General features: G+C 39.8%; 2 protein-coding genes and 1 long non-coding RNA gene across 3 annotated transcripts in view; 1 reads left to right on the top strand and 2 right to left on the bottom strand.

Annotated features, from left to right (window-relative positions):
• The window catches only part of LOC136427343 (uncharacterized), a 76,929-nt gene that overhangs the window by 21,379 nt on the left and 29,461 nt on the right, over nt 1-26,089 (bottom strand). The gene's annotated exons all lie outside the window — the stretch shown is intronic.
• LOC136427337 (sorting nexin-33-like) lies at nt 30-6,146 on the bottom strand. The gene is made up of 2 exons (XM_066416156.1): nt 5,902-6,146; nt 30-5,034 (listed from the first exon to the last, which is right to left on the bottom strand). Exons 1-2 carry the CDS (start codon nt 5,917-5,919, stop codon nt 3,271-3,273), a joined length of 1,782 nt encoding a protein of 593 aa, XP_066272253.1. The 5' UTR covers nt 5,920-6,146; the 3' UTR covers nt 30-3,270.
• On the top strand, nt 7,153-21,258 carry LOC136427334 (snurportin-1-like). The gene is made up of 9 exons (XM_066416151.1): nt 7,153-7,335; nt 7,955-8,084; nt 8,586-8,690; nt 16,164-16,257; nt 17,024-17,121; nt 17,934-18,011; nt 18,711-18,791; nt 19,782-19,935; nt 20,341-21,258. The coding sequence occupies exons 1-9, from the start codon at nt 7,178-7,180 to the stop codon at nt 20,475-20,477; spliced, it is 1,035 nt and encodes a 344-aa protein (XP_066272248.1). The 5' UTR covers nt 7,153-7,177; the 3' UTR covers nt 20,478-21,258.

The following is a 26,089-nucleotide window of genomic DNA, read 5'->3' as shown; positions in this document are numbered from 1 at the left end:
ATCAGACATAGACGCCAACACAAAATACATCAGCTCCAGATTTTATTCACTCTAGGGGTTTGCTACTCTACTACCAAAATATATTACTGACACATACAAACATAAAATTGCTCACGCAATGTCGGCTACATACAAAAATAGTTAAGTCTTGTGTTAAATACACAAATAAAACCATGTCTAGAAGGTAAAAGCAACAGAACAAACTACAATAAAATCATGGCAGTATGTTATAATTTACGACCTTAGTACAGGTATTTGCAAAATCGAGTCAAAGCCATTTACCACAGATACATAATACATACAGTCATGTATTGTTTTGACAATGTTCTACTGTATCTGTTTGTAAAGACCTACTATCATAATCACAAAAAAACATGAAAATTGGCTTGAATTATATCAAAGTATCAGTTAACATTTTCACTTGTTCTTATGATTCTCTCACTTAAATCAGAATCAAATGGTTACATAACCCAGACTTGTCCTAGGAACAAGAAAGCATAGAATGCCTCAAATGAAATCAAGTATAACAACCAATGCAAGCCTATGAAGAATCAATGACATGGTTTTAAGAGAACATTCGAAAGTCATCAGAAAATTGCAGAATAGCTTCATGGTTAGGGCACACAAGTCTGATACAAACACAATGCATTCATTGTTCATATATTCCGCTATGATTTAGATCAGTCGACAATGCACATGGGAAAATATCATGATCTTTCACATACTGGTACATTTGATATTGTGGACAACAATCTATGACCTAAGCACAGTCAAATCTGTACAAGTGACCACCTCCACATAAGGACCACATGGCCGATGTGACCACTTTTGCTGGTCCTTAGATAAATTTTCCCATTGACACAACCATAAAGAATCCTTTCTTAAGTGACCACCAATCCACAGATCAGTCTTCTTGGGCAGTTTTGACTGTACTTGGTACATTTGGCTACCAATTAACATATGAACATGACGAAAACCAGACTTCAATCTCACATAAATAGCAACTCCATTGTCACAAACAAAACTATCAAAACCTGTGCCTCTACAGCATTTAACTGCCACACTCTCAAAATATCAATATCAGGACCAGGCTTGCTTACAGTTTATATGCTATGGTTATCACTAATCACAGCTTTTCAATGTCACATGATATCAAACATTTGTACATAACCATAACCAATATTCATTTCACTTCCTGACATGCAGTATACTTAAAAAGAAAAAATGCCATTGTACAATGTAGTTAAATATGATTGTAGTCAAAACTCTACTAAGGCATCTCAAAACAAGGCATATGGGTGTGGCTTGACTCTTTGAATGCTCCTTGAATTGTTTAAGAGAAAGGGTATACATGTGACTTCTCTCTTCAGTGATGTATAGTAGGTCAGGACACTAGTGCTGCGTACCGTAAAAACTGATTAGGTACAGGTCCAAAATACCGGGTCATGAAGTACCAATATAAATTTACACCAAGTATGTGCTTATTTTGTGACTGATCTCCTGACCTCATGGTCTCATACAACACCAATCGCGACCAAAGTGATACCTTGGAACAGCGTAACTAATATGCAATAGATCATTCAGGCAGGCCGGGGGTTTTGACAGCAAGGCCAAGGGAGTTTGGCGGTAGGAAACCTAGTTATGTTCTTTGAAGAAAGATACTGAAATTATAGAAGAAGTTCAGAAGAACACATGTTAATTTTTCAAATTGTTCAGGTACAGGTACAGGTCCGGACCTACATGTAGTTACATATAGATACGCAGCACTACAGGACATGCCTGGGTGTCACAAGATGGGTCACCTCAATGCTATCACTAAGTCATTTCTCAGAACAGCATAAAAACATACAAATGTTGCTCTCAAAAGCAACCAAGACACACCTAAGAGCTATCCCTACTACAGGTTGTACTAAAACATGTGTTTTTCGTAAAGCTCTCTTTCCGTGTTGTTTTTCTCCTTTAAGTGAGTCACCACAACTTACCAGTGCTTCTACATCCATTGGTGAGACCCTTTGTTAAAGTTCTCTCGTTGAAAGGTAGCTTTGTGTTTGGCATGTGTGAATTTCTGGTGTGCAATGATGTCCCTATACCCCAGCAGATACATAGTTAAGAACTCTCAGTACACTTCCAATGGGCAAACTTCAATCATCTACAGGACTTTCTCTACATATCTGACAGCTACTGTTAGACTTATTTCTTCAAGGCTTCCTTGGGATACATGTATACTTCTATATTGTCTCAATGGAGGGAAATGGTGGAAAACAAAAGAATTACGGGTTTAGATTAAATCTAAGGTTCTGCTATCAGTTCATATTGGTAACTCCTTTACAGATAAAACTTACATCCTTTTAGTTAATATCTATACTTATGTATATATGTACATGTGATTATGAAGTCCACCACTAACGATACACCTAAACTGATCTAAAAAATGTATTAATCATTTTATAAGTCGTTAATTCATAACTGTATGAAGCCACATTCAATGGTAATACATGTACCTTAACCAAACATAAATTATACATCTATTTATCCTGCTGGGACATTTATCAACATGATAAATGGCAACAGGACAGTTCCACGACTAATCTTGTTGACCTACATAGCAGGGATGTTCCCAGCTATCAGTAATCACTTTCCTGGGAACAAGTATTTGATAACCTTTTAGTCAGGTAAAACTAAAATACATTCGTAATAGCTTTCTGGACGGCGTTTACCTGACCGAATTTCAGTCAGACCCTGTCCAGCTATCCACTCAACTTAATTTCTTCAAACCCCTATCATCTATGATCTTATATCCAATTCCTGCTCTTACAGTTACGGTATCTTTCAAGGCTGAGGATGGATCAACATCTTATCTGCAAGGTAAATGTCTTGTCAGCAACTTTTAAATTTCTATTGGAAGCCTTACCTGTATATTTCTTGGCACAACACTGGCAGATAAACTAACATACAAACATAAATTCTCTTGATATGTAAAAATGCAAGACTTAAAACATATTCGTCAAAGTAAACTACCTGACAGCTCTGTAAAACAACAAAAATTCTTCTCAATGGTTTAAAAATGTTGGAGCTAAACACATTGCATTTATTTACATATACAGTTATGTAGTAGCTCTATAGTCAGGACATGCTATCTCCTTCTGTCTTTGAATAAAACCAAAGGACCACAGGTTATCAGCAATAATGTTTGTGGCTGCTATCTTATGTCAACATTCTCCAAGTATTGTACAAACAAGGAGTCCTCAAAGGGTGCATTGTACATGTGGGTTAGACATTATCGTACTGAATCAACGCCTCTTGTAACTTGGAGGTGACTTGTTGGTAGAAGGCTATTTGCTGCTGGAGATAGTTTTGCATCATGACTTTGATGTCTCCGATGCGTTCCTTATGGAAGTGGTTCATTTCAGCGAGGGTGGCGTAAGAGATGGTCTCTAACCGCTGTTGCACTCCTTCCACCTCGGACGCTTCCATTTTCCCCTCCTCTTGCAGCTTCTGGCATTCTCTGAACTTCCCCATGGCTCCTTTATGGACTTGTAGTATGTCCGGGAACGTTGGTATGATGCCCCTGTACTCGTGCAAGGCATCCATGAAAGGATGTAAATCATTCTTTGGCTGCTCGGAGAAGAGGAGGCCGATTTCATCGTACGCCCTTCCCGTAAATGCTATTGCTTCTGTTAAAGGTCGCGATTTCGGCGTATTGTCCAGTTCGAAGGACGTGCTCAGCGCGTTGAAGGCAGCTCCGACTTTCTGGAATTCCCGTTTGTACGGCCCGACATGCTTCTTGGAGCTGTCGTGGGCTGTATTGTACACTGTTTTCACACTGTCATCCATACTTTTGACAAACTTGCCAAAGTTGTCCAGCTGCTGTTCGACGTCCTGCATGTCCAGTGGAGTGGAAGGCGTCTCGATGGCCAGGAAGAAGCTCCCGCCAATGAGGTTGTCCTTCTCCGCCCTGCGTTTACCCGCCTTCCACGTGTTCTTGTCATCCCCGCAGCTGAGAAAATGCTGAAAGACGTCTGCCCGTGACACGATGGAATGCCGCGTCATCCGGTTCATCCACAGCTGAAGCTGAGCCATGCGGTGCTGGATAAACTCTTCCTCGTACCGCCCCGTGACCTGCTTGTCGGGGAGGGGAGGGATGGCTATCACGGAGAACTTCTCAACCAAGCGGTTATACAGCCAATCAAAGTGCTTGTATCTGCGAGTGACGCTTCTGTTTGTGTGAGTGGGTGTGACCTCATAGGCGATGAAACTCTTCATGCCTTTAAGCTTGGTGGCTTTGGTGGGGTTTTTGATCTCCACACTGAAGACCTCTGGGCTTTTCCCCCACTGTATCCCATCTGGTGTCTCCACAACTTCCATTCTGTCCCTGGGGTCTACGGTTGCCTTGGCAGACCCCAGCATGTAGTTCTCTCCTCCTGACTTCACGAACACCGTGAATCTGTTCAGACTCTTACGGATCGTCCCCGACCCTTTCGCGTCTGCGGAACTCGACTGAGAGTGGGACGACGGCTTCCTGGGCTGCTGACGGTTGGGCACGGACAAGCCAAACACTCCGTCCCCCGTGAGTTCGTCCGGGTCCTGCTGAGACGCTCTCCTGTCGCTGTAGTTGCTGCTTGTGTCGTCATCCCAGTCTTCATCCCAGCCATCATCGTCCTGTGAGTTGGAGAAATTGTACGCCTGCTCTCCACCGCCGTCTGTGGCTGTCTGCCCATAGCTGTAGGACGAACTGTATGTCGTTTTCTGATATTGTTGTTGGTTGTACGAGGAGTCATCCCAGCTGCTGGCTTGGCCGCCAACCCCACTGGAGCCATACGAGCTCTGATTTCGTGCAGGGATTGCTGGAGGCTGGGGAACACTGGGAAGTGTCTCTACATACGCCTCCGGGAAAAATCCAACCTCTCCTTGCACGTTGCGACCTTCCCACCAACCGTCTCCGATGTCCTGCCTGGTCACTGTCAGGATCTCGTTTGCACGGATGGAGAGCTCGCCATTGTCGGCGACTCCATCAAAGTCATACATCGCTCGGACCTGGGAATCAGCACAGAAATATTCATCAGTGGTAAATACAATCTATGTAGACTCATCCTAGAGTTCTGAGTTCCTCTATTAACTATCAGTACCATAAAGATTTCAAAAGATTTCATCTGTGCATGTCTGGAGGTGTGGCTTCTGTTGTGGCTTCTAATGTGTCATACAATGATTACTAGTACATGACTCAAACCAACTTTACTAAATAAACAACATGACTGGGGTCATACTAAAATGAGAGGAACTGAAAATGACATCATAATGTTAGTGTGTTCTTGTTTCTGGTACATGTTGTAGCAGGTAACGACTGGTACCACCTAACCCTAACAGTAACAGGTTTGGAATTTCAGTTCTATCGACACCCATGCAGGATGCTTTTCAAGACCAAATTATGACCCAGGGACCAGCCAAGATAATTTACCAATCTGACACCACGAAATATACAAAATGGACGGAGATACTACATGTACGTTTCTTTCTTTCTTTGTGTCCTACTGTACGTGTGCCACATGCAGAGCTATATCTGCTAGTGTAGAGTCCATCTTTAGACTTCTTGTCAACTTTTCACATCGTCTAGGATTTCAAGTATTTGATGAGAATCATGGGTGTAACCATGATCCACATCACCTTTTCATTTGCAGTTTTTGACGTAAATCAGGCAGACACTTGACTAAAATTCAGTCAGGACTTAGATCGTTAAGAATTCCATCTACAATGTTGAACAAATCTATGAGGACTGGAAAAGAAGACAATCCCAGCCCTTCTAGTCATGGCACCCTCCCATCACAATCATGAGAGTTGTTCACACGTTTACTATGCAAGATTTGGAAAACTACGCAACTGGCATACAAGTAACAACATTTCTACCTGAATCTCAGTCCCCATCTTCGTCTTCTAAGTTCCTTGTAATGTCTTAGAAAAGTTGTGATCGAATGATCGTTCCTCTCTAGGAAGATAACACCGAAATTCCGGTGATTTTGTGATTCATCCGATGCTTGCTTCTGCCTCCATTTTTGTCGGCTTAGGTCAGCTTGGGGGATATTGAGGGGTACTCAGTAACAACGTTCAGGGAACAATGCTACGTACCTTCGAATAAGAACAAATATTTTCTGAGCAACAATCCACAATTTTAGTCAATTTTCTTGGTGGAATACTTTTGTAAACACAATTACTCTTAAAAGGACGTGAAAAAGTATGTCTAAAGTGATCTTGAAAGCCCCTCACGACTCCTACAATGCAGCAGAAGGAAATCGAGCTGCCATGCTGACAAGACCTATGATTGGTTTATTTTGTAACATACGGGAAACTTCAGCCAATAAACATCCGCGGGAAAAATCTGACCAATCAACGATAAGAATTCCTGCTTCACAATTAGAAACCAATCAGCGCTTAGATTTTTGATTATTCGGTGGTAGAGATTCAAACAAAATGGCGGCTCGGTGGTGAAAAAAAAAGATCACTAAAGAATTTCAAGCCGTATCAACGTACTTGGGCAGTTGCTGAGGGCGTATCTTGGAGCAAAAAAGCCTTTGGACATACGCTCTTATATATCTTTACGGTGAGTGTGAAGGCGTCATCTGATTTGCCAAAACCATTGCTAGATGCTCGACGTGATGTTCAAGTGACGTCAGGAATGTGTAACTCAGCTACATGTATATCGCGAGCAGCAACTACATCATGTACATAGTCATAGGTCTAAATTATACCGGAACAGCATAAGATTTTCAGGTATCTTTTAACTCCTTAAGCGCCCAAATAATCGGTCTCTAGACTCTCTAAGAGTCTACATCTTGGAACTGAATGACAATTCACTAACCCGAGGTTAACATCCTGTCAATAAGAATTTGTTGGCACTATTGACAGGATGTTCCTCTCAATAAGAATTTTTGGGCAAGTTACTGACAGGCTGTTCCTTTGATAATCTTGTGAATTATTATCCTGACAACCATTGAATAATTGATGTCAATAGCCAGGGCAATCCACTATTGATGATGATGATGATGATGATGATATAATAATAATTTATAATCTAATAATAGTATTTAATTAAAATATATAATAATCATAATGTGATGATGATTGACAATGTTTCTCTCCACCATGATATTCACAGTTGGCACCTACGTCCCAAGCAAGCACAACCATGGAGGAGCTGACGTCGGCTCTCGCCGGTTCCTTTTCTGTATCGAACATCCCAAACAACCCCGCGGCCCCCCACCCCCGTCTGGCGCAGTACAAGGCCAAGTCACATGACCTGGCTCAGTCCGAGAGGAGGAGACAAATGTTAGATCGACAAAAGAAGTGGGTAGATGACGCATCTCTCTATTTGCAAAAAAAGAACATGAAGGAATCAGATATAGAACAAATCAGAAACTAGAGTTAAGTATTTGTGCTACATATACTTCAGGTTTGCTATGTTAGTTTAGCGATTACGGAGTCTTTTTCCAAATGTGAATTGGTATTGAATTTTCTTTTTATTTGAGTTGAATGTGTGATAGTTGTGTGCCAATTTGTTAAAAATAGAGTATTGCTATGGTATGGCTACCCTACGACGTCACAAATTCAAGATGGCAGCCACCACACATGCCAACAGATCCAACAAAGGTTTTAATAATCAAACCTGTAATGAGAAGTATTTCTAGTACGATTACTTCTAAAGGTTTGTATTCCTTTTTAGTATAACAAATGTTCCATTTAGAATTATTCCAATTTTTTTAAGAAGAACTCATTTCAATAATTGATGAGAAAATATTATCATTGTGGTGAATGATGGGAATTTGATCCTTACATCAGTCGTAAAGGTTGATATCATTTGTTGAACATCTATGAGCTTGTGTAACTCTAGTTTTGCTCTAATTAAAAATGGGACCTATCATACGATTATAGTATATTTTTGTATTGTCTGTTAATCTCCATGTAGGCGGCGTCAAGACCAGGCAAATTTAGCACGCCGACTGGCAGAGAACGACTGGGAAAACTGGAGCACAGAGGAGGAAGAAGAGGAAGAGATGGACTACACAAAAAAACGACCCAAGCTATATGCAAACAAGGTTGGCTCTCTGTTTTCCATTTTAGGCATCTCCGTCTGTATTGGTGAAACGGTAGCCTGATTTTATCGCGCTTACCATAACCGGCCAGCCCCTTGGAAGGGACATAAAACCCCCAGACAGCTGAAGTTTGCGTTATACAGACTAGAGGAATGGTACAAACAATACAAACACGGTCATATTTAACCATTAATAACAGTGAACTTTATTTTGGTCAGTACATGTGCAGTACAATTGAAATTTAATGTAGCATTGTTGTGCATATGATTTCCCAACGTAGATCGTTGTTGTTTTCTACCAACTCGATGAATGAAACGATGCACTGAATTATTTGAGCTATCGACTCTACTCGGACAGAACAAAGAAATAAACACTGCTAATCTGCTATCTACGCACTGTAACGCACATCACAAGCTACAGATACATGTACAATTATCAACCTGTAGATATTCCAAGTTAAGGAAAATGCTAATACTATACAATAATTTTCCCCCTGCCCCTCAGCTAATGTTGTCTGAGTGGCTGGTTGATGTCCCGGGGGATCTTGAGGAAGAGTGGCTGATGGTAGCGTGTCCTGTGGGCAGAAGAAACCTCGTGGTGGCAGCTAAGGTCAGGCATTAAACAGAATCAACTTTAAACGAAGTTTTAAGTGTAATTACCAACACAAGAAATTTGACTTACCCAAATATTTTTTCGACTGTATACAACACCAGTCTTTGTCAAGGAATGAGCAATCCACCGCTGAGATGACATCACGTTAGTTATGCAGATAGCACACGTGACTCGGTGAGCAGTGGATCATAAGTTGCAGAAAGTCTGTGGCGTCCCCTGTCTCTATTGAGGGATGGCTGTAAGGCCCTGATGTAAATGATCCACTGCTCACCGAGTCACGTGTGCTATCTGCATAACGTGACGTCATCTCAGCGGTGGATTGCTCATTCCTTGACAAAGACTGGTGTTGTACAGTTGAAAATTTGGGTAAGTCCAATTTCTGTGTTGAACACCAGTCACTTGAGATTTAGAAAGACACTAGCCATTTGGAAATTCAAGCAAAGTTGATGTTCTACCTTCAAGTAAGACATCAGTGCGTAGCTCTTAGTTTACTGAGTATAGTGATATGAAAATCATTATTCTGCAATGTTCACAACTTATGATATCATTGATGATAAATTCAAGAAAACTGCGGGAAATTGAAGCACCCCGCTTTCTTTTTTGGTCATCCCGATGTGTGAAACTACAGCCCCGCAAGGAAGAATGCTTCGCCCCGCAAGGAAGAATGTTTCTCCCCGCCGGCCTGCTGTTCTTCCCCCCCGGGAAAAAATGGCAAAAACTATGGAACCCGACGGGTTTGGACAAGCCCCAGGGAAGAAAAATTCAGGTCCAAGAGGTGTAAAAGGCGTGAATTCAGCCAAACGTATACAGCGGGACAAAAACTCCCCGCTATCCAACATAACGTTAAAAGCCAGGATAGCACAATTCACATCCCTCTGTTAGCTTTGAAACAGTCAGTATAAGCATTCTGAAAATCGCCACCTCTTCTCATCCTGAAGCAGCCCAACTGTTTAAAAGTTCAATAAGTGTTAAGTTATACCAGGCACAGCTTGCACAAAATCTTTGTTGGTACTTGTCTCACAAACAAACTAACCTACTACCTAACTATTCACATCCAAGTAAAGTTTGTTGTCTAAAATCTAGTAGATTTTAGACAACAAACTTTACTTGGATGTGAATAGTTTCTATCCTGAAATCATCAAGCAATCCTATGGACACCAGACACATTATACAGCATGGATAGACCTTTGTTTTCTACACTAGCACAAGGAGTGTACAATGGCCTTGTTTTCTGCTTTGTCTTTCATTGTGTGGGCTGTGACTTTATGCATACAACAGAGGGAAAATGTTACAGTCTGACCACTAGGACCTCCTTGGGTCTGACTATACTAATTAGATACCTGGTGCTTTCTCTAAAATAATGCCGTAAAATCTACTCTCTCAGTTTGTTTGTTTTATTGGGATCTCCATTAGTGTTCAATTATCACAATCTTACACTATTCTTCCTGGAGTCCATTCACATTGATACATTAAAATCAAAATACAAGAAGAAAACATATACAAATGATAGACAGTCATGACCAAAATCAAATGTGATACAAGACATCCACAATTGACAGACAGTCAATGAACAAAATCAAATGAGATGCAATAAAAAGAGTGTGAGGGGTCAGAGGTCAACTTGAAATATATATGTACATACATTCAGCTACCACCAGTGCTGTAATGGCTTATTTGTGTACTTTAGTGTAATCAGTCTTTCTTTGAGGAATGTTTTGAACAGTGAAGGTGCGGATGTTTTTATGTGTTGTGGAAAGGTGTTATATGATTTAATACATCTGTACAGAAAGGTTCTGGTAGCTGAGGTGGTTCTGGGTTTTGGCAGTTTGAAACCCCCTCCTTGTGCAAGACGGGTATTGTGTTGATGTGTATTGTCAATTCTCTGTAACCTTTTATAGATAGCTTCTGGTTTTTGGGCCACCTGAAGTTTGTGAAACATAGAGAGAGTGCTTGTGTATAGTCTTAGGCTGGACCAAGTAATCTTTATGGATGACGTCCTTTGGAGACCCTAAATCTAATGCGAGAGCGCAAAAAAAAAACAAGAAGGGCCGAAAAAAACAAGATGCCTAGATTTGAAATATAATAGTCGACGACACATGTTAGGACACAAATTGAATGAGAGAACACAGTGTAACAACTAACAATTCTTTTATGCATCATGAAAACAGCAATAATTTGAATAAATCAGTTGAAGTTGAACAGCAGTTGTTGTCCTGTCCTGTTTCTTAGGATTTGCAGCACTGTCGTAACTCTTTGATCATAGTTACAGGAAGCGGAATTTCTTGTGGTTTTTTCTGGGAACAGACCAAAATCAATGCGCGCGCGGACGTCATCCATAAAAATTACTTGGTGTAGCCTTACATTAACCAAGGAGGTCTATATAACCTCCTTGCATTAACTTTGGGCCAATTCAATCTCCTGTGCATGTCATCTATGTTGGAGTCATACTTTGCATTTAGGACAAGTCTAGCTGCCTTGTTTTGTAGAATCTGTAGTTTATTCAAGTGAGATTGAGAACTAGCTGACAAGAGGCAAGAGCAGTAATCCATGTGACTTAGGACAAGTGATTGTGCGACTGTTTTTAACGTGTTGCTCGTGAGGTAGTCATGAGCTCTTGCTAGTGCTGCCAAAGCGCTTGTCATTTTGGATTTAACTTTGTCCAGGTGTAGACCCCACGTTAACTGCTGGTCCATTTCAATCCCTAGCAGTTTCGCCTGCTCTACCGGTTCGATCATTCTGTTGAGCATCGAAAGCTGCAGGGTTGGCTAAATATGCTTTAGTTTGTGCCAGCTAATTGTTATTCCAGCTAATTTTAAAAGTAAATGCTTGGAAGGAAGGAATCCTTAAGAAATCAACCACAGGAGGGATTGTGAGAATTTTTTGTTCTTTCAGGGATGTCTGTATTGGCTGTGAATATCCCAATTAATGTCAAGGTGTGAATCACCCTGATTTGCATAGAGCCAAAAGACAATTGGTACATGGAAAGAATTTTTATACATTGATAGGTAAACAAGAATCATGTGGGATTTTAGGATTGGGTAAGTAGGACAAATCACACCATCTCTTATATTATAGCCAACTGCTTTATTTAACAGAATCTGACTTGAATCTTGTACCTGCAGCCATGGCCAGGCATGACTATTGTCAACTGTTGAAAAATATGTCTTAAAATGTTTAATAAGTTAACTGTTGACAAATGTGTTAATCAAACTTGCAATATAAGAAATTAATTTGATACTGAAACAAATTCACACAAGTGAAAAAGCACTAAATGTGCCATCCTTGTTGAAAGATGGGTACCTCTTGGGTAGGATGTAAAAAGCAAGGAGGTTCTATATATTATAATAATAATAATAACTTTATTGCTCAACAATTGTACAAGGTACAGAGTATGGCATTCACTGGTACATAGATAACATTCTACTAGGCTAATCCGTCTATCTTATACAATATATAAAACCTCCTTGGTAAAAGCAGAGGCCCTGTTGAAGTTAAAAATACTGACTTTTCTTTTTTTTTAATTGACAGTTCAGCCTATCAGTCCATGATTTAGGCACATACATGTAAGTTTGATGGGAGCACTGTGCTCCAAAGAAAACACCTCCAGGTATACCAGCTAATTTTAAAAGTAAATGCCAGCGCTCTTGGAAGGAAGGTATTCTTAGGAAATCAAGCACAGGAGGGATTGTGAGAATTCAATTTGTTCTTTCAGGGATGTCTGTATTGGCTGTGAATATCCCAATTAATGTCAAGGTGTGAATTACCCTGATTTGCATAGAGCCAAAGACAATTGGTACGTGGAAAGATAGAATTTCCTCAGCTACCAGGGATGCAGTACACGTAGGTGTTGAAAAAAGCAGAGGTTTCTGTCCGGTGGCTAGGAGTAGCCACGATTTTTAAAGTTTGCCTCAAGGGCATGTGTGCTAACCAGTCGTAATGGGGAAGCAAGATCAAAGGTGCAAGTACATCATTACTTCTGACAAGGACATTATATAATGTCCTTGCTTCTGTATAGAAAAATATTATCTCTTTGCTGGAAGGGAGCTGATCTGTAGAGTCTGACCCTGGGTACATGCAAGGAGGTATAAAACCTCCTTGGTACATGTATGTCAAACCAAAAACCTCCTTGGTCAAACAAACTTTAGGAAAAAAAAAAAATATATATATATATATGGCCTGGGGACTCAGTAAAGGCTTCAACCAACTTACAATCACACAAAAGAATAATAAACTGTCTAAGATCACCTCGAGTCAAGATGCAGCTTGGAATTTGAATCTGGCTTGGAGCGTTCAATTGTTCACAAATTAACCACTGCAAAATCTCCCAATAAATGGAGCCAAGTGCTTTTAAGAATCACTGGTTGGTCTGACCTGGTAGTCATGCTGTACATATAGTATAAATATACCAAGCCTGAGCTTTGTGAAGTGAGAGGTTGGCTGGCTGGCCAGTACATTGCCTTAAATTTCTGCTTGAAGTTCCAATATGACCAGTCTAAAAATTTAAAATGGTCCTTCAGACCAAGGAGGATTAAAGTGAACCTTGCTCAGACACTAGTGAGCTGTAGGGACGATAGGGGATGCACTTGAACCAATTGGTTAGGGGGTATAGGGCAGCAATCTTTTGTCTTACAATGTTTTCGAATAATTTTTTTTTTCGTTCACAGTGAAATGTTGCCTGGATCCCAGAAGTGAATTTTCAGGTTTCTGTACTTAAATATCAGACCTCAGCTTTCACCAATAAAGTTTAAACCTCTTTGCTTAGTAAACACACTGACTAAAAGTAATACCAAGACCTGGGGGCCAAGGCTAACATGATCTTCAATCAAGCAGTTGTAGGGTAGAAAATTTCTTTTTTCAGTATTCTGATCAGCCCGAGGATTTCCAGGCTCCCATTCCATGACCCAAGGCAAGGCCAACACATTAGCTCAAGATTTTTTTATTGATTTAACCCTTTTGGCACTCACAGTATACACCCTGTGTGATAATTACTTCTGAATCGACTTGATAATTTGACAGCATCACTGCTTGTCCAGAACAAAAGCTGACCTAGTTATGAAGCCGCATAACAAAGAAGCGAATAATTACTTGAATTTCCTAAATGAGGATACTAATCTTGCTTTGAAAGTGAGCTCTACCCCCTAAGTTCCAGGATTTGGACCTGTTACCAAAATATTACCTAGAACAAACTCTAGTTTGCCTGATGGTTCGGTTCATATGCTATGATTGTTACAACTTCATATGTATATCAAAGACAATTCAAACTCTACAAGTGGATAAATTTGGAGATTTACTCTGAATCTCATTCCAGTTCCCGCACTACAAAAGTGACCTAAAGGCATCTCTCCTCAGCTTTATAACACCTTGAAGTACAATGTAAACCAAAAATGATAAGTATGTCACCAACATGGCTCGAAACATGAGATTTGGATATAAATCTTGAACTACTATATTGAGTAGTCTATTTTGTAGGTTAGCATGTGCACTGTTTATGTAAACTGTCTGAAGCACAGTTCAATTCAATATTCTTAGTTTATTATTAGGCAGCCCCTGTGGGATGATTGGTTGATATTTGGTCTGTGCATTATTAAACCTCCTTGGTCTGTGATCGCTAATGGACTAATATCAAAAGCATATACATGTATGTTTAAAGGACCTTGGATAAGCATAAGGTCAGAAAGTTTCAAACGTCTTATGATTTTTAAAATCTATTCAGTTGTTTTGAGTAATTGTGTTTTGGCAGGCTCGTTTTGGCCAGAAAAGACACATGGTTTGATCGGTATGAAAGCAAGAAGATCGTAATACTATGTAACCTAATAAGTAAAATTCATGGAGATCTTGGATAGGTAGTTCAAAACATTCAAATTGTTTTAGGAGATATAAATTGGACCCCTGTGGAATGAATAACTTGGTTATGGTTTTCCAGTACCATACTTGGTTATCCACAAGGAGGTTAGAACCTCCTTGGTCTCCAAGACTCATTTTCGATGCAATTGTCTTTGAAGAAACTCAAATTATCTTTCACAATTGTGAGCACTGAGCAGTCATGTTATACAGAAAATATAAACAGCAAGAATGCACAGAAATATGGTGAAGTGACAAACTGTGTGTAAATTGTCATCAGCTGCCCTCGCAGCTGGGAAGCCAGTGGTTAATTACCAGCCTTGTGTAGTTCAGGGCTGACTTCAAGACCTGTCTCTCTGTCCCGGGACAGATTTTTGCTTGTCGGGGCAGAAAAAATTCACCCAGACCATGCAAAAATCTGGATTTTATGACAATTGACCTTTCAAGTTTAAAGAGACCTAGTAAAATTATTTGGTACAGAAGGCTGTGCTATCCTTCCTAACACAGATAATTTTGTTCATGTCCAAATGGACGGGTTTAATTCGTTCCGACGGCCCTGCTGTTCAAACCGCCGGGTTTTGCCATTTGCAAAGTCTTTTCATGAATTTGTCATATACATGCTAATTGCACAAGCTAACCAGGTGTGAATTTTGATTAATTCAATGATTTTCATGGTGCTAATTGTATGCGGTTTGCATTCGGGGTGACCTGTACACCCCGGCGGGGACACTTGAAAATACTGTCGGGGACACTGCGCAATACCGCAAGGAACACAAATATTCCCGAGTTTTCATTCTGAACACTGCGGTATAAGCAATTTTCAAAGTCAAATATCTCGATAAATTTGTACGTTGTGACCATAAAAAATCAACCTGATACTCAAGATAACATGATCTTTCCAATGGTATGTAAAACTTTGATGTACATCAAGGAATAAAGAAGTTGAAAAATTGGGATTTCAACCTGACTGCCTTGAAATTTGGAAAGTGACTTTCTAAATTTCAGGTGACTGGTGTTGTTGGCAATTACAGTTAAAACTTGGTTCAGAATGACTTCTACCAACACAGATGATGAACTTTCAAGCTAAGAATCAACTTAAGTTATTTTGCTTGATATTCATATAGCAAGTAGTGAGAACTTACCACAGAAAATGTAAGAACATCATGCATCTACAGTGTACAGTCAAACCTGTGCAAGTGACCACATCTTCTAGTACATAAGGACCACTTGATAATTTCTCCCATTAACACAAGCATTAAGAATCATTTCTATACCGTAAATGCATTTAAGTTCGTATGGTTTTAATTTCGTGGTATGGAGAAAATGGAGTGCTCTCTGTGGTTTTAAGTTTGTGTTTGAGACAATAGTAGACAAGGGAGTGGGAGGGCAAAAAATTTTGCGGCGGATTTAAGTTCGCGGCGAAGAGCTAACCGCAAAAAACGCGAACATAAAACCACTGCAAACATAAAACCACCGCGAACATTTCTGCATTAAATTTTACAGTATCAGTGAGGACCTATCCATATATACCAGATTTTATCGGCCCCTTTGACTTCAGTTTCTAAATTTGTTCCACATACACTGTACAGCAACAATAACATTATACATGTACATAAACTGTCTTTTCAGGGAACTACCAAGGCCTACACCAAGGGTGGCTACTGTGTGAACTGTTTCCCTTCAGCATTGCCTGGTGGTAGGAAGGGGGCATATAGTGCCAAAGGTAGGCCCAGAAACTTGCATTACTGACGCATTCATAATCAGAGCTACTCTTAACTTGCATACAGTCTATACAAACGATAAGTACATTGTGTAGAATTTGTACTTATTCATAGTCCTGCAAGACTGTTTACTCACATGATTTCCCACTGTCATAACTATTAAGGCCACACCAATTTTTTTTGTTGCTTCTCGAAATAGCCTCTCCTGTTTTTCCCATTTTGAAAAAAAAAAAAAAATTGGGTCGCTATTCCCATTCACAAATTTTTACTCATGATTTTACTATTTGCTCAGTTGTAAAACTCAATAGCCACCAAAATAGATTATAAAGGCCTGCACATACCTAAATTGCGGTCACATTTTATCATAATTTATAATTTTTCATTTATTAAAACTATTTCTCAATATGAATTCATGTATTACATGGCAAAGGGTAATTTTGTCACTGAAATTATTGTACTAGATCAAAGAAAGGGGTGCATTGCATAAAATGAGCCATAAAAAGCTGAGATTTGAATAATCCTCTTATTCTTTATGTTATGTAAACCCTTATCTTCACCCCAGACTATTTGCCAAAAAAAAATTATTTTAATTTTTTTTTGCCCTGTCACTCCAACGTTTTTCTGAAAAAATCCGAGAATCAACAAATAAGATTGGTGTGGCCTAAAGATGACAACAAAGAAACAAAAATATCTTCCATGTAGTTTTGAAAGCCATACTGACATTGTGTGTTTTAACTGAAAAGTTATTAGTCTTTAATACATTTGCAGAATACACCATCTTAGACACCATCTTCTGTGAGGCAAGCAGAAGGTTCTATGTTTTAGATGTCATGTGTTGGAAAGGACATCCAGTCTATGACAGCGAGGTAAGTTTACTGGCTCCTTGTACAAGCTTGAACCCAAGAAGATGGACCTTATTTGTCACCAGTTTACTAGTAAACAGAATAGCTACATGTACGAGGGGTGATCAATAAGTCCTCGGCCTCACCTAGAAATAAGGTCCACAACTCAAATTTCAGGGCATAATTATGTACTGTGACATCTTTTAGCAATATCCACCAAACTTCAAATTATTGTGGCCAACACTTTTTAGTCGACGTCCATTTGAAAACTATCAGGTAAGTGACGAGAAAAACAAGGGTGCACTGTGGTCAGAGCTGTGTGGGTCGAGTTCTTCATGCCATGAATCGGCATAAAATCTGCTAAGACATTGTCAAAATGTTTGATAAAGATTCCCTTCTTATTTCAACTAAAAAGAAGTGGGTATCTGACTTTCAGCAGAGCAAGTCGGCCTGCACACCTCAAGTCACAGCTCAATTGTCCATGTTTTTATCCTTCTACCTCACCTAATGTTACTGAGTGTCATCTGTAAAGTGATGCTCACAATGATTTGAAGTTTGCTGGATATTGCTAAAAGATGTCATACTACATAATTATGCCCCAAAATTTGAGTTGTGCACCTTATTTCTGGGTGGGGCCGAGAACTTGTCTCTTGGTCAAGTTGCCTTTAATGCATACATGTCAGGGCTGTGTCCAGCCTTATTCCCCCCCCCCAACTCATTATTTGAGATCCAATGTTGTTGATTATCTTTGTTGAATCTGTCGTTTTAAGCTATATTGCCATTTCTGTTAATCCTAAGAACAACAATGTTAATCCTGATGACAACTTGTGTTTCAGACTGACTTTAGGTTTTACTGGTTACAAACCAAGCTGCAAGAAGAGCCTGGTGTAGGAGAACACTCCAACACAAACCCTGTAAGTGCATTAGGTTGTCAAACATTACACCAAATGCACTCGTGTAGTCTGAGTTCCAAGTACTGTAAATGCAGAAACTTTCGCGGGAATTTAATTTCGCGACAGGGAGAAAATGGAGTGTTCGCGGTGGTTTTGAATTCGCGTTTGAAACAATAGTATGGCTACAGTCACACAATGGCACGGCTTTTCTCGGTGGTTTTAAGTTCGCGGTAAAGAGCTCACCGCGAAAACCGCGAACATAAAACCACCGCGAACATTTCTACATTTACAGTAGTTAAAGCAAGGACATATTTCTTGCATCTAATTCTTCTGTTTGGGGCAGCAGTTCTTAGTACATTTGTGGGTCTTTTTGCTGATATTGGATCATACCTAGTTAGATGAGTGTAGCATTGGACTTGTTTTCAAACCAATATTGTGTCAAGCAGACATCTGTAGGCTTTATTGTTCTTTTGTTTTTTTATTTTAACATGTGATGGAGGGTTAGATTATGCAGGAAAGGTTATTTAAGAATATTGGAAATACTGCTAAAATACACACTCAAGGGGTAATGATGCACTGATTTATTTTCGATGGGAACATGTACATGTGTGAGTGAGGTCAGAGTACCATGCTGATTGATTTCTTGAGTATCTCCATTCAAATTCATAGTCCTATGTGATAAGGGAAGTTTCACTGTGACATGTATGTTTTCTCCCACAGTTTGTGTTTGTGGCTCTAAAGAACACCCCTTGTCAGAGACTCAGCATACAGCAGAGACTGGCTGAAACCTTTCCCTATGAAGTAAGTGAAATTGTTCCCAACAGATGCAAAGTACAGTGGGGCAGGATGGCATTTTCATTCTTCAGACTACCCACCTCCAATCTTTTATCTTTTTGCTTCCCACTTGTACCATTTTGTTTTTTCTGCAACAATTTCTGCAACCTGTAAATTCATAACCTTTGTGTTGTGCACCCTCATTAAATCAGGACCCCTATCGCTCCACGTTACCTCGATCGCAAAGGGGCCCTGATAATCACCGCCGCCAGACATGGTTATGGCGACGTCGCCACCAAAACAGCTTCAGCCAATAAGAGGGGTCTGCTTCCCCTCATCGGAAGCAAACTCGAAAAGAACGCTGGGAAGCTATCTACATCAGGTTACGTGTTACATCGTTACTTTGGTTACCCAAAACAAATGGCAGCCGATAGTTTTGCTTCAGCTGTGGAAGACTTGTTTGGATGAGAGCGGCTTCGTCAGCATCAGCAGTCCACCCTACAGAGATGAGTCTGTTACAGAGATGAGTCTGTCAGTCCGCTCATTGCCAAATAAGGCCAGCTCATTAATTATTCATGAGCAAGTGTCGGCGACGTCGCCAGAACCATGTCCGGTGGCGGTGATTATCAGGGCCCCTTCGCGAGCGAGGTAACGTGGAGCGATAGGGGTCCTGATTTAATGAGGGTGGTGTTGTGCTGCTCTATGCACATCTATCTAATTGACTTAATAGCAGGTTCAAAACTATACGTAATTGTATGTTGCATGCAAAACTAAACTGTTAATCTCTATCTGAACATTAGTATGATAGACTGTAAACTTACTGCCTGTATCTGTATAGCCGATATAACCGCCCTTTGGCATGACACCAGCTTTGCAGGCATGCGGCACAGCCAAAGGTGGTTATACTACACCGAACAACCGGTTACACCTAACCATTGCACTGCAAATGTTGCCTGATGTAACTGAGGGTCCAATCAGACTCTAATAATAATCTTTTTCTTTCTGTGTGTTTTCCAGGTTGATGGTTTGCTGTTTTACCACAAAAGAACCCACTACACGTTTGGCTGTAGCCCACTGGTGGGCTGGCTCAAACCCCACATGTTACCTGACATCTTAGGCATCCCTGCTCCAACCATCACCGTGGAAACTTCAGTTATGGACACAACCCATGGTAAATACTGTATTGTACCTGGTTTCCTCTGTGAAAACGAAGGTTTCGTAGTCTGTGTGTTTGTTTTTTGTTGTTGTTTGTTTGTGAGTAGTGTGTCTGCAATCCTTTGAATGCTAGGCATGTTGGGGACACTAACAGGATGTCATAGGTCAAAAGTACCAGAGTTTTTCCCACTGCCTGTACTACATTTGTACATACTGTTCACTGACAAAAGTTGGCATAATTTTAGATGGTTGAAAAAAGTTTTTCCACTTTAAAGAAGGTGACCAAGATTTCCCAAATGAAGTCAAATATAGGACAAATTTTTCTTTCACAAGTCACAATGGAATTAATTGCAACAACAGAGGAAGTTAGATCTGTTTCCGGATCACAAAGAGGATAACAATTTTTTCTGTGTGTTTATAGAAAGTGATGAAGACAGCATTGAAACCATGGAAACAGGCAACACAGCAAGACGAAAGAAGGGAAGAAGGAGAAGGAAGAAAGGTGGATCGGAAAAAATGGAGGCAGAAGTCTCTACCGAGCCTGTTGTAGATGAATAGTGAAATAGAGAAACATTATATTGGTCATTCTGTGGTGCACCGCAACACTACAGTTGTATCCAACAACATAAGGGAGTGCAAGAAGTCTTGGGGTGGGGAGGGGGTGGGGAAATGTTAGGTCTCTAAAAGAGATGAGCTAGTAAGGCCTTCTAAAATGTACAGATGCATGTAGCCCACACACCCTCCCAAGCAGGCCCGATATGCTCGGTACGTTATCTCCCATACTGGCCCTGCCATTTCAAGCCTGTAAAATCGCTTCTGGCAACGTCACCACCAAAACAGCTTTCAGCCAATCAGGGGGTTTGCACAATCTCATCTAGAGCAAAACTGCAATGGATGCCGGGAAGCTATCAACCAATCAGGTTACGTCTTACATCGTTTCTTTGGGTTCAGGACAAAATAACGGCTGGTTGTGCCAAATAAGGATAGCTCATTAATTATTCATGAGCTAGTGTTGGTGACGTCGCCAGAAGCGATTTTCAGAGAAGAATTCTGTTCTTCTCCGCTCTTGTCTGTTTTCACCACTGTTATTACTTCTTGCCATTTGAATACTAGAATCAGCAGCTGAACCTAAATTGTACAAAGTGCAGGGAACAAGTAACTGTTGTTCCAGCTTTTGCCAAAATGATCTTTTTTTGTGTGTGCATATAATATTCTATCAGCAACTTACTTCAGGTCAAATTTTTAACAAATGGAGCATAAATCAATGTTTTAGCTACATGAACTGAAAATTAGATGTTTTTACGACATTTTTGTGTTTTTTTTAACATTGTGTACATAAGATTTAATGTATTATGTTGATAATCCTGCAGACCAACGTCTGAATTGCAATATGTTTGTATATAACCATTTATCAATAACTCTTCGTGTATTAAAATGAACCTAGATTTTTTCTCCACCAGTTTGTCTTTTTTGACCCCTGTGACATTTGTTGCCAATAGTTTGCTAAAATACTGTAATTCTTGAAATTTTTGCAGTGGTTTTATGTTTGCAGTGAAGCTGTCACCTCAAAGTTACATTGTAAAACTGGTGTTTCCATTACTTTACAATATGTGACTATATAAAGCGCTACTACGAACTTAAGACCACAAGCAAACACTCAATTTTCTTTCTACGCCGAAATTAAATCAACACAAACTTAAAGGGATTTACAGTAAGACACAAGCAGAGCTTCTTTGTTGCACATTGATGAATTGAGGGACTATGTCAATGCCCATGTCACCATGTTTGATGACACATCACTATACTATTTACGGATATCAAAAACAATAATAACGGTGCTGCTCTATAGACATGAGGCACAAATATTAACTTTTGCGGAGAGAACAAACAGTGATCTGTGCCGTGCATACTAATGAGCTCATTTTCCATGTGTATGCTTGCGATTCACAGGAAACCTGCGTGACATACATACATGGGGAAATGAGATAAAAGCTATGATACTAGGAGGTCCTTGCTGAACCATCTGTATACGTTGGAAACGTTAACATAGATGTATGTCTTGGTCCAGAAACAAGAGAAAACATTATGTCTGCATACTGTAAATGCAGAAATGTTCGCGGTGGTTTTATGTTCTCGGTTTTCGCGGCGACCATTTCACCGCAAACTTAAAACCACCGCAAACATATTGTCCCATACTGTAGCAGTATATGACTATAGCGCTGCCGTAAACTTAAAACCACCGAAAACACTCCATTTTCTGCCTACCGCGAAATAGAAACCATGCGAACTTAAATGCATTTACAGTAGTTGCTGCCACTGTAAAGTAGTAGATTCAGGGCTCAAAATACTGGGTGCATGTACATGTGCACCTTTGTGCACCCAAAATTGGAACTGTGCACCTAATTTTTGACAGTGGGTGCACCTGTGCACCTAGATATTTTTGTAGACTATAGGGTTGAGGTAGTATTGTACACTACATGTAGTATACAAATTTTCTTGAAATTTAAGTATCAGAAAAAGTAGTATAACCTTTGTTGTACTTTGATGTATTACTTATTATATATAAGTTTTGAAGTTAGCTGTTAGAATTTCAGATTGAAGTTCTTAAGAGAGGCCGTAGGGTTTGTAAATACGTTTTGCTGATACTCTATGTTGTGTACCCAAAATTATTTCTATGTACCTAAATTTTTAGGTTAGGTGCACCAGAGCCCTGAATTTCGAGCCCTGAGATGTCTTGAGGGAGGATTTAAAAACAATCAGAATAAGTAGATGCCAAAAGTGCACTGCAATAATTGTTTTCCACCGATCGTGCCCTGGTAGATAGTTAATGTATTGGTGTCATGTATGTTGTGTGAGGGGAATATGAAACACTTCATTAAACCTTAAATTTTTAGTTATTCAGAGACAGCTGTATATTGTGTACCATTATATAGAATACAACACGGTGTGCTCCGTATCACCCGAGGTACCAGCCCGACCACGGGTAGGATCGGCCAGAGGGCGATCCGACCTGTGGGAGGGCTGGGACCGAGGGTGATGCGGAATACACCGTGTTGTATTTTATTTATGTCATACCAACCCGAAAAAACACAATTTCAATGCGAAATGCACCTGAAGTTGAGAGAGTTTTGTGTCCTCAAAAAAAGAACTCGTAACAACATTGATTCCAACCTCCGAATATGGCATTCGAATTTTTGACAGCGACGCAACCAGCGCACTCGAAATGCATTCTAAATATTCTATGGAAGCCCGTGTGATACAACTTAGAACCCTGTGTGATACGGAAAATTATCACACGGTCCAGACCACCCGTATCAAACGTTTTCACGGCCCAGGTATGACAAACTGCCATATCAAGCAACCACCACATTTACCTGTAGTTAATAAAGGAACAGGGGCTTGTTATTTTTGGCCAATTTTTGTAGAGCAACCTTTGCTGGAAAATTCTTACTCGTGCATTTGTTAAGATGGGCAAATGTTGAGAGAAACTAACTATTCTTGTCCATTTTGTGCTGTATAATACATGAAAAATCCTCTTACACTTGCATGTGTATTCTTAAGATAATCTTCTTTTATCTGTAATAAGTGGCATTAATAAGGTGTCTTTAGCAAAGGGTTTTGTGTAACAGAAGAAGCTTATTTTGTGGGGTCCTGAAAGCATCTTTAAAGGGTCATCTATCTATAGTCAAGGTCACCTTGAGGGATAGACAAGCTATACGACATGTCCCAGTGGCGCAAGCAGTAAACGCAACCCCGCTGCTTCGCCACCTGGATCAAATTCAGTGGATCCTAGGGCCCAAGTTCGATCCTAGGTGTCGACTCCAGCTCGGACATGTTGTATTACATTTGTCATTTCAAATGGTGTCGTAAAGCCGGCGGCCCCGTGTATGAGGGTGCTTCATGCATTAGCCTCAAGCGTCAAACCTCTGCATGTAAAAGAACCCAACACACTTATCTAGAAGAGTAGGGGTGACCCGTGTGCTTGGCTGAAAAAACGTGAGCCGTAGCGAAGCCGCATTGCATTACCACTAGCTACTTGAAAAAGCATCATGCTTCACCTCAAATGAGGATGCCTTGAAACGAAACTACAAACAAGCTATATGGTAGAAACTATGATTCCAGAACACTGCTTTTTTGTTCTTTTTCATCAGTCTAGGAAAAATTTACAATTCCTACAAGGTTTTCTCGTCTTATCCATTTCTTTTATGTATGATAACTTCTTTTAAACAATATTTCGCTTTAAGGTTTCATTGCTACATCTTTTACCGATTTTCCAAAAAGCTACAATGACTATAGCTGTAAGGTTTTCTTATCCATTTCTTTCATGTATGATAACTTTCTTTTAAACTTGATACATGAACGTATATAGAAATTTCAGAAAATGATCATCTTTCAGGCTCCATAACTTGATTAAATGGACATTTCTGGTATTGCAGAATTAGATGTTTTGCTTGTTCCACCAACCATCACCACAAAAGTAACATTTCACAGTGTAAAATGGGGGATTTTCGTCCATTATTCGGCTATTCAATCTGTGTGATGTATCCTCAAGTCACCTTAAAGGGTTTTTTTCTTCAATATTTGGGCTTACTAGTACTACTCTATGATTCATGTTGCTGCGAGGGGTGATCACCAAGAAATACGGTCGAGAAGCCACATTTCGGGGCATAATTATGTAGTATGACTTCTTTTAGTAATATCTACCAAATTTCACATTTTTGTGGTCATTACTTTCCAGTCGACGTCCATTTAAATATCAGTAGGTAAGTGGCGAGATTGAACTGTGATCTTTCAGCAGAGCAAGTCGGGCCTCACACCTCAGGTCGCAGCTCAATTATCCATATCTTTATCATTCTACCTCACTTAACGTTACTGGGTGTCGCCTGCAAAGTAATGCTCACAATAATTTGAATTTTGGTAGACATTGATAAAAGCCTTTATAGTTTAAAATTATTCCCCAATATTTGAGTTGTGCACCTTATTTCTCGGTGAGGCCGAGGACTTATTGATCACCCCTCGTATGTCTGTGCCACACACATTGAAAAATAACACTGATGCAGATAAGGTTCAAGTAGTCATATTGCATTATCACCACACAAAACAACACTGCATAAGTGCAAGGCACACATTGTATCAAAAGACTATCATAACAATACTAGTTTCTCTTACATCATGTATTTTACAAGTCTTCTCTCCTTGCATTTACACACAGCCAATTCACATTTGTTGAAAGGAAAAAATACATTTTTATTCTGAGGTCTCCAAACATGTTAGTAGCAAACATGCATGGCAAATAATTGATATTCCTAATATAGAATTGTCCTAGATTAAGCTGAAATCATCATACAACATTAAGGTGTCATTGGCAAGTGTATGCCTGATTTAACAAATATCCATATATTAGGACAAAGACACTGCTTTGATTCTAAAGTACTTCAACCACCAGGTAGTAATTCCATATAAAACTATATACTGAATACTTCTTTTTCTTCGGTTCCTCTATAAAACAAGCCTTGAGTTGTTGTTTGGTGAGAAAACATAACTTTAGTTCAGCAGTTTTATCTAGTTTGTAAATTGTATTCATGTAGGGGAACTTTGACACCAGCAAACTTAAGCCTCAGTCGCAATTTACATAGTATGCTTCCAATTACGTCATAGATCCAACAATGTACATTAAACTTCAATTCATTAAGTTTGCAAACTGTTATTATCAAAGGAATTAGATGATGGTCACCTAGCTTGTGCTTCTGACATGTAAAGCACTTCTATTTCCAAAATGTGAGGTAGGATGTCTTGTTTTGGGGCTTATATGCTAGAAACTTAGAATACAGAACAAAAAGAACTTAAGGCCACAAAACAAACTTGAAATAATGTTCAGTCATGGAATTTAGGCTTTCTTTAGTACTGATATGGTTTGTTTTGTGCCTATAGTCCCCAGTACATGATTCAGTTTACACAACAGTAGCCTGGGTGGCATCCAAGTACTGGTAAACTAAGAATTCCACAATAAGGCAACCGTGCTGCGTCCTAGTTGCGACCTAAATTGCGTTTGTGTAACCCTTCATAATTGGAATATCATGCAGAATGTAAAAATATGACTGTAAACACAGCAAAACAAACAAAGTGTGAAAGGATTACAAGCATCGAGCGTATTTTATGAGGCTTGAAAC

Source organism: Branchiostoma lanceolatum, chromosome 2 (genome assembly GCF_035083965.1).
Source record: "Branchiostoma lanceolatum isolate klBraLanc5 chromosome 2, klBraLanc5.hap2, whole genome shotgun sequence".
NCBI classification, from domain to species: Eukaryota; Metazoa; Chordata; class Leptocardii; order Amphioxiformes; family Branchiostomatidae; genus Branchiostoma; species Branchiostoma lanceolatum.
Note: the sequence above shows the minus strand (reverse complement) of the source record. Positions and strands in the feature narration are given on the sequence as shown.